The sequence below is a fragment of the Cetorhinus maximus genome, chromosome 5 (assembly GCF_964194155.1).
Source record: "Cetorhinus maximus chromosome 5, sCetMax3.hap1.1, whole genome shotgun sequence".
In the NCBI taxonomy this organism is placed as follows: domain Eukaryota; kingdom Metazoa; phylum Chordata; class Chondrichthyes; order Lamniformes; family Cetorhinidae; genus Cetorhinus; species Cetorhinus maximus.
Window position 1 is genome coordinate 40,564,791 of NC_135883.1, and position 14,688 is coordinate 40,579,478.

Here is a 14,688-nt window from a genome sequence, read left to right on the forward strand (position 1 = left end):
TCAGTAAACCATGAGGCTCTGCAGATTGTGCTTCAAAGATTTGGATGTTCAAGAAACTTCATCACAATCCTACAATTGCTTCATGATGATGTGATTGCAACTCTCGAGTGGGAGATCTGAAGCAGACACCTTCACAATGGGAACCAGGGTCGAGCAACGCTGTGTGATAGCTCCCACACTATTTACAGTGTTGCCAAAACAGAACTCGTATTAACCCACAACTGGTCAGCCAAATATTTCACTTCACGTATGTTATGTTGAAGGCGAGACTCTGGAATATGTTGAGCACTTCTCTTACCTTGGCAGCCATCTCCTTAAAGAGGCTGCCATTGATGAGAAGACCCAACACCAGATTAGCTGCGCCAGCTCAGCCTTCTACAAACCATGGCAGCGCGTGTTTGATAACAAAGACCTCTGCAAGTCAACAAAAGTCCTAGCGTACAGAGTAGTCGTCGTTGCCACACTCCTGTACTGCAGCGAGACCTAGACTGTGCATCACTGACACATTAGAGCTCCAGGGAAATTCCATCAGCATACCTCTGCCACATCCTCTGGATTCAATGGGAGGATTGTCAAACAAATGCTAGTGTCTTACTTCTCCACAAGTATTCAGGAAAATTAACCTCAATTGACTAGACACTGTGTCCGGATGGCTGAAAAGCATCTCCCCTGTTTTCTAAACTCTCAATTGGCCAGGGGAAAAAAAACCATTTCAAACACACACTGAAGCTCTCCTTAAAGCCAGGCAACATTAACATTAATGATTGGGAGGTGCTTGTTACCAATCATTCAAAATGGCAACAACCTGTCCGACAAGCTCCATCACGCTTTGAGTCGCAACATCTTAATGATGAAGCAAAGCGGCAGCAGAAAAGGAAAGAAAAGAAAGCAAATCTTGGTCTCCAGATCCGATTACCTCATGGGACGTCCTGTCCCATGTGTCCAAAGATCTGTGGGCTGAGAATCGCCCTGTTCAGTCACATGAAGACCCATGACAAAAACCTGTGACCCTCAGTAGGTGTTCACCTCAAATCTAGGGGCAGCTGCCACTGCCTCCAGCAAAGTGAGGAGCCCGTACAGTTTTGCTTGTGCGATGCTGGTGCCTCATGGTGAACTGCCGAGCTGCTGCTTTGCTTTGAGTGCGATGTGAACTGTGTCTCACTGGTGCTTCAGTAGGCATTGTTTCATTTGCAGTGTGGAACTTTAAATATCACATCATAGATTGTAAAGTAAATGATGCTGCCCAGTAGGTGGGAATGAATCCTAACAGAAGCTCAACTGCTGAATTCCATAGACATTTTTGCTCTCGCTCAATTTGCAGACCTCCAGTGGCCACTAAAACGCGTGCATTGTTTCCTTATTTACTATTTTCCTGAGCCTCTGGGAGGAGTGCTTCTGATGAAGCTGTTCCAATCTGTTGTGCAGGGTTGATTACTTGAAACCTGACCTTCAGAGTGCGATCATAAAGTTAACAGTCTTTTTGCTTTTCTCTCCTGTACGTCGCTGCCCCAGGGAAGAGCTGAGACGATGGTTTATCCAGCAGGAGCTGGACTTTTTCCGTTTCCGATTCAATGAGCTGCTGGACAAACAGCAAGAATTTCTCAAGCACAATAAGTTGGAGTATCAAACTGTGAGTAGACGGTCTGCCTTGTGCACTTATGTACGCACGCTCTCAAAATTCAACTTCTACTTCTCTAGTTCTTGTAAGAGAATTGTGATTTATTTGAACCATAATTCCACAACATGGAAGCATATGGGATTACATAGGATATACAGAAACAGGCCATTCGTCCCAATCACTTGAACCGCCCTCTTTACTTTTCTTATCTACCCCTGCCAGCATTTCTACATTTCTGCATCTGTTACTCTCTTGGGCACAAGAACCTTTAAATTTTTTTTTGGTGATTATTTGTCTGTTGCCTCTCATGCAATCTCTCAATCATCCCTTCTGATTTAATGGACTGATTTTACCCGTATCCGGAATACTGTTGTAGTTTGTTTAACCTTGTCCCTCCACCCTCATCCCCACTCTCTCCTCCTCCTCCTCCACTCCCCCTACCCCCCGCAAGCTTTATGGTGAGAGTGGAGGACATTCTAAAACAGAAGATGTCTCAGTGGCTGCTAACAGAGGATGGGGGTAGCTGTCGGACCAATTCAAGAAGCCACTGCTGGCTTGGAAGTTGGTGTTTCTTCAAGAAAAGCTCTGACTAATAATGGTCACTTTCTGGAACCTTTTTTGTCAAAATAGAAATTGCCATGGCAATTTTGATCTGATTTAAGGTTCATAAACTATTAAAGTAGCAATGCAGCTTAGTAAAGATATAAAAACGCAAAAGAAGTGTCGGAGTTGATTTCCATTGGGATAGAACTGAAATGCAGAGAGGTTATGCTAATCTTAGAGAACCCTGGTTGAACCACATGGAGTATTGTACACAGTTCTGGTCTCCTATTACAAAAAGGATATAGAGGCTCTGGAGAAAAGGATTTACAAGGATGATACCAGAACTCAGATTCTTACCAAAGGGAAAGACTGAATTGGCTGGAGCTTTCCTCTCCAGACAAGAGAGGCCTGAGGGGTGAAATGATGGAGCCTTTACCACTATGAAGCATAAATAGGGTAAATCAGAGATGATGTTTCAATTTGTGGGGAAATCAAAAACTAGGGGTCATAAATATAAGATAATCATTAATAAATCCAATAGGGAATTCAGAAGAACTTCTTTACCCAGGAAGTAATTAGGATGTAGAACTCACTACCACATGGAGTCGTTGAGATGAATAGTATAGATGCATTTAAGGGGCAGCGAGAGTACATGAGGTGGAAAGGGATAGAAGGATATGCTGAAACAAAAACAAAAATTGCTGGAAAAGCTCAGCAGGTCTGACAGCATCTGTGGAGAGGAAGACAGAGTTAACGTTTCGAGTTCGTATGACTCTTCATCAGAACTAACTAAAATTTTAGTTCTGATGAAGAGTCATAGGGACTTGAAACGTTAACTCTGTCTTCCTCTCCACAGATGCTGTCAGACCTGCTGAGTTTTTCCAGCAATTTTTGTTATAGTTTGAGAAGGATATGCTGATAGGGTTAGAGGAAGTAATGTGGGAGGAAGCTCATGTGGAGCACAATCGCTGACATAGACCAGTAGGGTCGAATGGCATGTTTCTGTGCTGTACATTCTGCGATCAGGTCTCTGATCGTATCATGGTCTGTTGTGTTCTATTGGAGAGTGTCGAGGTGAGATCACATTCCTTCTCAGAGGAAGGAGGTGGGAATACTGTGGACTAACTACACAGACTTTCTATCTGCCTGTTCAAGTCCATAAAAACTTGAATAAGTTCACTTCTCAGTCACTGGAGTTGTGTGTCTTGTAGAATCTGAAATTAAAAAAGAAATAAACTTATTTAATGGAGTCCAATTATAATCTTTATTTCTGGCATTTTGATCTTTTGTTTAAAAAGGCTTTCTGGAACTGTATTATCCCGCAGCCAAGTCTGTTTTGAAATGCCTGTAAACCAATCAAACTGATTCCTTCCTCAGTAATTCCTGTTGAAAGGGCACTCTCAAAAAGCCTGGATTCAGTGGAGAAACATTGAGGTTTGGTTTTGAATTTGGAACCTGTGACCACTGCTTTCTTGTTAGGATGCCTTCATTTCCAATCTGTTCCTTGTTGTTAAACAGTTATATTAAAGATGAATTTAAACAGCAATGGAGGCAGGAGCGGCATGTGGCAAAGTGTCCAACACAAGGGAAGTCACCAAAATATTTCCGTTTCAGATTATGGTGAATGACCCATAAATTTAAACTACTAGTCATAGTTAAACATGAATACTTGCAGCTTTATCTGCCCTAGTTATTTGCTGCTTTTGAAAAGTAACACTCAGTATTGGGCACTGAGGGGTGGGACCTTTCCACAACCCCATCAAACACTCTTGTCACGAGCCAAACTCTTAACTGTGCCGCCCAGCCAATTGTGACTGCACTTCAGAGGCCACTCACTGATTGTGGAGTGCTGTATGAAGCCCTGCAGACACATTGAAGTGTTATATAAGTGCATTTTATTTCAGTCACTTCCTTGGCAGAATATCTAAACAGCTTTCTCAGAAGGTAGTGTCCCAACACAGTATGATGGTATTTAAGCTTACCACTGGGGGTCATGCTTGGGTTCATTAAGAGTCCACATCAGTGTGGGCTCTGGACTTGTAACCAATAGGAATGGCCTTGAGACTTGAAGAACAAGAAAAATTTGCATTTATGTAGTGTCTTTCGCCACCTTGAGATGTCCCAAAGCACTTTACAGCCAATGAAGCACTTTTTAAAATGTAGTCACTGTTGTAATGTGGAAAATGCAACAGCCAATTTACACAGAAGAACAAGCTCCTAAAAAGAGCAATGTGATAATGACCGGATTAGCTGGTTTTATACCCTGATTGAAGGATAAATATTTGCCAGACACCGGGGGAATACACCAGCTCTTCAAACTAGTGCCATGGGTACATTTACTTCCACCTGAGAGAGGGAAGAGGGTAAAATAGCTCTCTAAACCTTTGGACAATGTTTTGCCATCTTCTCTGTCGATTTATGTTAAAAAAAAATTAAGTGATCTGACCATTATATCTGTGACCCCTTTATGCCTTGATAAAGACTTGATTGAATTCAAGGGCAGACTATCTCCCTGTCATTAGTACTTCAATTAGTCTGATAATTGCAGGTCATATTACACTTCCTGCTCCCCACTCCGAATGCAGCAACCCTGGTATATTATTATGAAATTAAACTGATATTTTGGTACCATGTACAGTGTGAAGCACAAAAGCAAAAGGCTGTGGATGCTGGAATTTTGAAATAAAAATGGAAAATGCTAGAAATACTCAGCAGGTCAGGCAGCATCTGTGGAGAGTTAATGTTAATGTTTCCGGTCGATATCAAAAATAGGCTATTTGGCCCAACTGGTCCCTGCCATTGTTTATGCTCCAGGTAAGCTGTCTCCCACCCCTCTTCATCTCAACCTATCAGCATATCCTTGTATTCCTTTCTTTGGGTATCTAGCATCCCCTCAACCATCTATGCCATTTGCCAACCAACCCTGATGGTAGCAAGCTGCACATTTGGACTTGCCTGGGTAAACAATTTTTTCCTGAATTCCTTAATAGATTTATTAATACTTCAGTGCCTTTGAGTTCTATTGTAGCTGCAACTTCAAAGACAAATTAAAGTCCTGCAAATGGATCTTGATCATGCAGTCGTTTTTGACCCTCCGTCTAAATTGGTACAATGGGCAATTTTCATCTGGATTCTTTCATGGCCAGGTTATGTTGGGTCATTCACCATAATCTGAAACGAAAATATTTTGGTGACTTCCCTTGTGTTGGACACTTTGCCACATGCCGCTCCTGCCTCCATTGCTGTTTAAACTCATCTTTAATATAACTGTTTGAAGAACTTTTCTAGTTTAAAGCCTTGAAATTATGTGGTGCCATGATTAAAATATTCCTTTGGACCAGACAAAGGAATACAATATAACTGTAATGTGTGTTCTGTTGCCATCCAGTAGGTTCAATGCCTGTATTATATTCAGCTTTTAGGTTTATGGTCAGAAACGTTCCTGTCTCTTAATGGTAAGGAAAGTTTGCCTTTTCAAGAAAGCTGGGAATTTAGGATGTGAATGTTACAAATTTGGTTGCGGATGCCCAGATGAAACCTTGCACTCTGTAGAGCAGCATGTTTGAGGATGCCGTAACAAAGACTTCCATCCGTCTTTTGAAATAACCGATGTGACGTTGGACTTTTTTCAACACTTACTAAATTGAAGCTTCCGTGTGCTTGTGTGCCTAAAGGGAATGGGTTCGTGTAGGCCAGATTTAGCAGAGAATTCCAAATCAGGATACATCATTGACTGAAGAATTTGTGCATTACAGCAGCGACTGCACCTCAAAAATTGTTCACTTTCTGTGAAGTGTTTTGGAATGGTCCGAAGTCATCAAAGGCACTATAGAAATGCAGAGTCGTTCTTCCTATCTTTAAGTAGGTTCCCGGTCATCTCAGGCAGTGTAAAAATAACATTTGAGGAGGCGACTGTTCAAATTAATCTACAGGTAAAAGACTTCCTCATCATGTAGCAAAATACTATCAGCCCCATTCTCAAATTATCAAAGCACACAAACTGATTTGACTGTAACTTTTCTTGGGAGGATGGTCTCTGTTGATGGTTTGCTCCAAGCTGATCCCTCTTGGGAGTTACGCAGATTCACCGCACCCTGTATTAATGCTTCAGGAAGCTAAGCTGTCTTCAGTGCTGTTCACATTCTCTTAAGTTAAACTGGTCTTCACCTGATAAAAGTCACCACAGGAATCTAACTATATGGAGCTAAGCAGCAGGTTGCATTTTGCATAACATGGATTGAAACCGCAACTGATGATCATTTTCCAAGGTAAGAGTCACCCTGAGTAGGCAGCTTTCTACAGGAGCCGAGGGCCTGGTTTTGGAGTGCATCAGTTTTGATGGAAACCACTGCCACTTGTTCGATAAGGACCCTTGCCCCTTCTGCATTGTCAGCCATGGCTCAGTGGGTACTGCTTTTGTTTTGGAGCCAGAGGTTATGGGTTCGAGTCCCACTCCAGAGACTTGAGCACAATCTAGGCTGGCACTCCAGTGCACCAGTGAGTTCCATTGCCGAAGTTCCCATCTTTATATAAAACCAAGGCTCTGTCAGTCAGTCAAGTAAATGACATTATTTTAAAGAAGAACAGGGGAGACCCCTCCTGTTCTGGCCAATATTTATTGTTCAACCATTGTCACTAAACAAACAGATTATCTGGTCTTTGCCTTATTGCTGTTCATGGGAGCTTGCTGTGTGCAAATTGAATTTTTAAAAATCTTCTCATGGGATGTGGGTGTCACTGGTTAGACCAGTATTTATTGCCTATCCCTAATTGTCCTTGAGAAGCTGGTGGTGAGTCGCTGCCTTGAACCGCTGCAGTCCATGTGGTGTAGTCACACCCACTGTGCTGTTAGGGAGGGAGTTCAAGGATTTTGACCCAGTGACAGTGAAGGAACGGCGATATATTTCCAAATCAGGATGGTGAGTGACTTGGAGGGGAACTTGATTGCCATGCATCTGTTCCCCTTGTCCTTCTAGATGATAGAGGCCATGGGTTTGGAAGGTAATGTCAAAGGAGCCTTGGTGAATTCCTGCAGTGCACCTTGTAGGTGGTACACACTGCAGCCACTGTATGTTGTTTGTGGAGGAAGTGAATGGTTATTGTGGTGAATGGGGTGCCAATCAAGAGGGCTGCTTTGTCCTGGATGGTGTTAAGCTTCTTGAGTGATTTTGGAGCTGCACTCATCCAGGCAATTTTAGAAAATCATGCAGCATTTTGTAATTGGGGCCCTTGTATGGTTTCTTCACCACCAGTTTTGTATAGCAATAGGATAACTTGCTTATCTTTAAAATTTCCTTGCATCGTTATAAAACTCCATAGTTCAGAATTAAAGAGAAAATGGTGCTTGCACACGTGCATAGACCCCCACTCACATGTACAGACAAAGTTTGAAAAATTCCCTAGCGGTTTGTTCAATCACATCAAAAGATTTCAGAATTATGGTAATACATTTGTTGAAGTTAGACTGCAGGAGGTGGACGGCCCTTGTGATGTGACACTAGGGGTAGTGTTAGCCTTTACTCAAGATTGATTCAGGTGTTTGGCACAGCAGTTTACGATAGTTAGTCCATTTGATTCAAACATTGTTTAATAAAAGTAGGTATTATTGCCAGTGCTGTCTATTACTGAGTTGACTATTACCCTTAGCCTTGTTTTCCACCCCTCCCTATCTCTAATTTACTCCAGCCATCCAACCCTTTGATCTCTGCTCCCCTCCAATTCTGGCCTCTTGCTTGTCCCCAGTTTCCACAGTTTCACTGTTGCCTGCTGTACTTTCAGCTGCCTGGCTTCTAAACTCTGGAATATCCTCCTTTAAGGTGCAACTTTAATGAAACCTAATATCTATGTCTTTGGCTCAATGTCAGCTTTTGTCTGATTATGCTCCTGCAAAGCGCTTTGGGCCACCTTCTGTTAAAAGCCTTATCTAAATTTAAATTGTTTTAATTGTTTAAACTGTTCCTGTCTTTTTCTCCCATCTCCTCTCCCCTGTGAGGTAAAGTATAACCCCACAGTTCCTAGCTTGTTTAGAAGGCTGCAAAAGATGGCTTTTTTTTTTGTCAAAAAATAATCAGGAACAGAATTTCCAATTGTCATGCTGAAGTGCTCCTTCTATTACTGTGCTGTTGGATGCTTAGTTGTTCACCATTTGGCATCCCATTAAAATCAGTCACACAGTGGTATTCCATATTTGAACTAGAGAAATCAAACCTGAGACCATTACTTGAACCCAGTAGATTTAAAACTTGCTTGTTCATAAATATCTGCCTGGATTTGACCAGGGTTCCTGGGTAGGCTTTAAATGGCCTGGTGCAATAGATTGGAATAGCAGATCTATTAAACCAAACCTTTTTCATAAAGGTCAAAGCTGTGACACCAGACAAGCCTGATAAATAGAAATCGTTTTCAAGTGGAAAAAGTTCAAAGGGAATAACATCTGCATGCTTTTAGTTTTGATTCAGGTACTCCTGTGCTGCCAGGAGCGGATGCTGTGCATTTTATTCCACGATAGACATGCTGCTAATTTTTGAGAAAAAGCTGAGCATCAGTTCTTGCCTTGAACTTGTACATGGAATGTTGAAATACACCTTTAAGGCAGGAGTTATGGTGCACTCCGTGCTCATACTGAAGTGACATGATCCCAAAGGAATGTTCCACTTTCAGGCCCTGGAGATTGAGAAGTCATAGTTTCGCATTGATATGTTTCCAAAACCTTTTCACTTTGATATAGCAACAGTATATCCTCCATAATTACAAACAAAATTGTTGGGATATAAATCAGGTCAAGCAACATATGCGCTTCAGGTTGGTGACCTCAACGAAACTGGAGAAGTTTATTTTTATTCTTTCACAGGATGGGCTAGGCCAGCATTCATTGCCCGAACATGGTGGTGAGTTGCTTTCTTGAACCGCTGCAGCCCATGTGGTGTAGGTACACCCACAGTGCTGTACGAAGGGAGTACCAGGATTTTGACCCAGCGACAGTGAAGGAACAGCGATATATTTCCAAGTCAGGATGGTGAGTGGCTTGGAGGGGAACTTGCATGTGGTGGTGTTCCCATGTATCTGCTGTCCTTGTCCTTAAAGGTTGTGGGTTTGGAAGGTGGTATTGAAGGAGCCTTGGTGAGTTGCTGTAGTGCATCTTGTGAAGGGTGTACAAAGCTGCCACTGTTGAAGGTGTGGTTAGGGTGTCAATCAAGTGGACTGCGTTGTTAGAATGATGTCAAGCTTTTTGAGTGTTGTTGGAGCTGCACTAATCCAGGCAAATGGAGAGTATTCCATCACACTCCTGACTTGTGCCTTGTAGATGGTGGACAGGCTTTGGAGAGTCAGGAGGTGAGTTACTCTCTGCAGAATTCCCAACCACTGACCTGCTCTTGTAGCCACAGTATTTATATGGCTCGCCCAGTTCAGTTTCTGGTTAATGCTAACCCCCAGGATGTTGATAGTGGAGATTCAGTGATGGCAATGCCATTGAATGTCAAGGGGCAATGGTTAGGTTCTCTCTTGTTGGAGATGGCCATTGTCTGGCACTTGTGTGGCACGAATGTTACTTGCCATTTGTCAGCCCAAGCCTGGATATTGTCCATGTCTTGCTGCATTTGGACATGGACTTCTTCAGTATCTGAGGAGCCGCGAATGGTGCTGAACATTGTGCAATCATCAGCAAAGATCCCCACTTCTGACCTTTATAATGGAAGGAAGGTCATTGATGAAGCAGCTGAAGATGGTTGGACTGAGGACATTACCCTGAGGAAATCCTGAAGTATGTCTTGGGATTGAGATGACTGACCTTCAACAACCACAACCATCTTCCTTTGTGCTAGGTATGACTCCAACTAGTGGAGGGTTTCTCCTGATTCAAATTTGTGCCAGTTTTGCTAGGGCTCCTTGATGCCACGCTCTGTCAAATGCTGCCTTGATGCCAAGGGCAGTCACTCTCACCTCACCTCAGGAGTTCAGCTCTTTTGTCCATGTTTGAACCAAGGGAAGAGCGGCCTGCAGTAAGCATCGTGGTGAAGCAGCCCGGGAAGAGCGGGCTGCAGTCAGCATCACGGTGAAGCAGCCTGGGAAGAGTGGCTTGCAGTCAGCATCGCGGTGAAGCAGCCTGGGAAGAGCGGTCTGCAGTTAGCATCATGGTGAAGCAGCCTGGGAAGAGCGGCCTGCAGTCGGTTCTTGTTGAAAATAACAAGAGTGACATCATAAGACAGCATGAGAGAGCGGCGGAGAGATCAGAACCAGTGCGAATGAGGGGAAGCTTTGTAAAGTGACATCAGCACAAAGGTGAGAGCTGATTGGTGTGTAGTGGGTAAGTGTTTTTCTCCAGTTTTTTTCTCTAGTTTAAAATAGATTAAGCTAAGGAAAGGTAAGGGTTCTGGTTATCATTTAAAGTACATAAATAATTTAACTTTTTTTACTGTATTTAACTTAAAATAAAGGGTTTTTTTTCAACTAGAGGCATGGCAGGACAGCTCAGTCCCGTGTTATGTACTGCCTGCAACATGTGGGAAGTCCTAGACTCCCCTTGTGCTCTGACCGACCATGTGTATAGGAAATGCCACCAGCTGCAGCTACTTGAGCTCCGTGTTTTGGAGCTTGAACGGCAGATGGAGGTGCTGAGGTGCATCTGCGATGCTGAGAGTTTCATGGATAGCACATTTTTAGACTTAGTCACCCCACAGCTTACGGAAGTGCAGACAGAGAAGGAATGGGTGACCATCAGTCAGAGGAAAGGTGTCAGGCAGGTAGTCAGGAAATCCCCAGGGGGCATCTCGCTTGAGAACCGTTTTCCTGTGTTGGAAAACGGTGAGTGACGGTTCCTCTGGGGAGTGCAGCCACGCTCATGGCATTGTGAGTGGCTAAGCTGCACAGTGGGGGGGGAAAAAAGAGGTGAAGAGCAATTGTGGTAGGAGACTTGATAGTAAGGGGAACAGACAGGCGCTTCTGCGACCCTAGGCGTGACTCCAGGATGGTATGTTGCCTCCCTAGTGCTAGGGTCAAGGATGTCACTGAACGGCTGCAGGGCATTCTAAAGGGGGAAGGCAAACAGGCAGAGATTGTGGTACACATTGGGCCCAACGACATGGATAAAAAGAGGGATGAGGTCCTACAAGCAGAATTTAGGGAGCTAGGAAACAGATTAAAGAACTGGACCTCAAAGGTAGTAATATCTGGATTACTTCTGGTGCCACGTGCTAGTGAGTATAGAAATAGGAGGTTAGTCCAGATGAATACGTGGCTGGAGAGATGGTGCAGGAGGGAGGGCTTTAGATTTCTGGGACATTGGGACCATTTCTGGGCGTGGTGGGACCTGTGCAAGGCGGGCAGGTTGCACCTGAACCGGAATGGAACCAACACCCTTGCGGGGAGGTTTGCTAGTGCTGTTGGGGAGGGTTTAAACTAACTTGACAGGGGGATGGGATCCTGAGAGGAGGTTCAGCAGGAGGAGATGCACAGCCAAAATTAGAAGAGAGAGCAAGTAAGTCTGGAAGGCATAGAAATTATAGGCCAGTTAAGGCACAAGGGAGCTTGGCAAGGTTGGATGGTATTTATTTTAATGCAAGGAGTCTGACAAATAAGGCAGATGAGTTGAGGGCACAAATGGAAGTATGATGCCATTGCTGTCACAGAGGCATGATTGGGAGAGGGGCAGGATTAGCAGCTTAATATTCCAGGATATAGGGTCTTCAGGCGAGACAGGGAGGGAGGTAAAAGAGGAAGGGGTATTGTAATATTGATCAAGGAATCAATTACAGCAGTAAGGAGGGATGACACCTTAGAAAGCTCCTCAAATGAAGCCATATGGGTAGAACTTAAAAACAAAAAAGGAGCAATCACATTGCTGGGAGCGTACTGTAGGCCCCCAGTCAGAGAGAAATAGAAGAGCAGATATGTAGGCAAATTTCAGAAGTGTAAAAATAATAGGGTAGTAATAGTGGGGGATTTCAACTTCCCAACATTAACTAGGTTAGTCATAGTGTGATAGGTTTAGAGGGAGCGGAATTCTTAAAATGCATCCAGGAGAGCTTTTTAAACCAGTACGTAGAAGGTCCTACAAGAGAGGGGCCCGTCCTGGACTTAATTTTAGGGAATGAAGCTGGGCAAGTGGTAGAGGTATCAGGGGAGCATTTTGCAGATAGTGATCATAACTCCATTAGATTCAAGGTTGTTATAGAAAAGGACAAGGATGGGCCTGAAATCAGAGTTCTAAATTGGGGGAAAGCCGATTTTAATAAGATCAAATATGATTTGGTCAGAGTGGACTGGGAGCAGCCACTTTTAGGTAAATCTGTGTCAGAGCAGTGGGACTCATTCAAGAAGGAAATAGGGAGAGTACAGGGCCAACATATTCCAGTAAAGATAAAGGGTGGGACCAACAAATCCAGGGAACTCTGGATGTCGAGGGATATACAGGATTGGATAAAGAGGAAAAAGGGAGGCTTATAGCAGATACCGAGGGCTCAAAACAGCAGAAGCCCAAGAGTAGCATAGAATGTGTAGGGGGGGAACTTAAAAAGGAAATTAGGAGAGCAAAAAGGGGGCATGAAGAAACATTGGCAGGAAAAATAAAGAAAAATCCAAAATTATTTTACAAGTACTTTAAGAGGATAACTAGGGAAAGAGTAGGGCCCATTAAAGACTGTAGTGGTAATTTGTATATGGTGCCGGAAGACGTAGGTAGGGTTCTAAATGAATACTTTGTGTCAGTGTTCACAAGTGAGAGGGACGACATGGGTATGGAAATCAGGCAGAAGGACTGTGATATAATTGAAGTTACCATAGAAAGGGAGGAGGTTCTAAGTGGTCTGGCAGGCTTAAAAGTAGATAAATCTCCAAGCCCGGATGAAATGTATCCCAGGCTGTTGAGTGAGGCAAGGGAGGAGATAGCAGGGATGCTGGCAATAATTTTCAACACCTCTTTGGCCACAGGAGAGGTGCCAGAGGACTGTAGGACAGCCAATGTGGTACCGTTATTCAAGAAGGGAGGAAGGGATAAACCAGGGAATTACAGGCCAGTCAGTCTAACCTCAGTGGTGGGGAAACAATTGGAAGCAATTGTGAGGGACAGAATTAATCTACATTTGGAGAGGCAGGGATTAATCAAGGACAGTCAGCATGGTTTTGTTAAGGGGAGGTCATGTCTGACCAATTTGATTGAATTTTTCGAAGAGGTGACCAGGTGTGTAGATGTGTGTAGATGCATTTGACGTAGTCTACTTGGACTTCAGCAAGGCTTTTGATAAGGTCCCACATGGGAGACTGATAGGGATCCAAGACAGTTTGGCAAATGGGATCCAGAATTGGCTGAGTGGCAGGAAGCAGAGGGTGATGGTCGAGGGGTGTTTTTGTGACTGGACACCTGTGTCCAGTGGGGTTCCACAGGGATCGGTGTTGGGTCCCTTCCTGTATGTGGTAAATATAAATGATTTAGATTTGAATGTAGGAGGGTTGATCAGTAAGTTCATGGATGACATGAAAATTGGTGGGGTGGTAAATAGTGAGGGAGGATAGCTTTAGATTACAGGAGGATATAGACGGGCTGGTCAGATGGGCTGATCAGTGACAAATGGAATTTAAGCCGGATAAGTATGAGGTGATGCACTTGGGCAGGACAAATAATGCACGGGAATACAGGACGAATGGTAGGACCCTGGGAAGCACCAAGGATCAGAGGGACCTTGGTGTGCATGTCCACCGGTCCCTTAAGGTAGCAGGACAGGTAGATAAGGTGGTTAGGAAGGCACATAGGATACTTGCCTTTATTAGCTGAGGCATGGAATAAAAGAGCAGGGAGGTTATGCTGGAACTGTATAAAATGCTGGTTAGGCCACAGCTAGAGTATTGTGTGCAGTTCTGGAATCCGCATTATAGGAAGGATGTGATTGCACTAGAGAGAGTGCAGAGGAAATTTACCAGGATGTTGCCTGGGCTGGAGAGTTTTAGCTATGAGGAGAGATTTGATAGATTGGGGTTATTTTCCCTGGAGCAGAGGAGATTGAGGGGGGACATGATTGAGGTGTATAAAATTGTGAGGGGCATAGATAGGGTAGACAGGAAGGAACTTTTCCCCTTGGTGGAGGGATCAATAACCATGGGGCATAGATTTAAGGTAAGGGGCAGGAGGTTTAGAGGGGATGTGAGGAAGAATTTTTTCACCCAGAGAGTGGTGGGAATCTGGAACTCTCTGCCTGAAAGGGTGGTAGAGGCAGACACCCTCAAAACATTTGTGAAGTATTTGGATGTGCACTTGCGATGCCATGGCATACAAGGCTATGGGCCTAGTGCTGGAAAATGGGATTAGAAGAGTTAGGTACTTGTTTGACCGGCGCAGACTCGATGGGCCGAAGGGCCTTTTTCTGTGCTGTAGACCTCTGAGTCTAAGGTTGTAATGAGGCCAGGAGCTGAGTGGCCCTGGTGGAACCCAAACTGAGCGTCAGTGAGCAGGTTGTTGCTACATAAGTGCCGCTTGATAGCACTGTTGATGACGCCTTCCATCCCTTTACTGGGTGATTTTACAATTTATAAAGAAG

General features: G+C 43.9%; 1 protein-coding gene across 4 annotated transcripts in view; it reads left to right on the forward strand.

The window, feature by feature from the left end:
* Positions 1-14,688, forward strand: part of prim2 (DNA primase subunit 2) — a 212,115-nt gene that overhangs the window by 6,514 nt on the left and 190,913 nt on the right. For all 4 annotated transcript variants that reach the window (XM_078541831.1, XM_078541833.1, XM_078541832.1 and 1 more), the window contains exon 4: positions 1,513-1,630. In XM_078541831.1, coding sequence (XP_078397957.1) covers positions 1,513-1,630 — 118 coding nt within the window. The remainder of the gene's footprint in view (positions 1-1,512; positions 1,631-14,688) is intronic.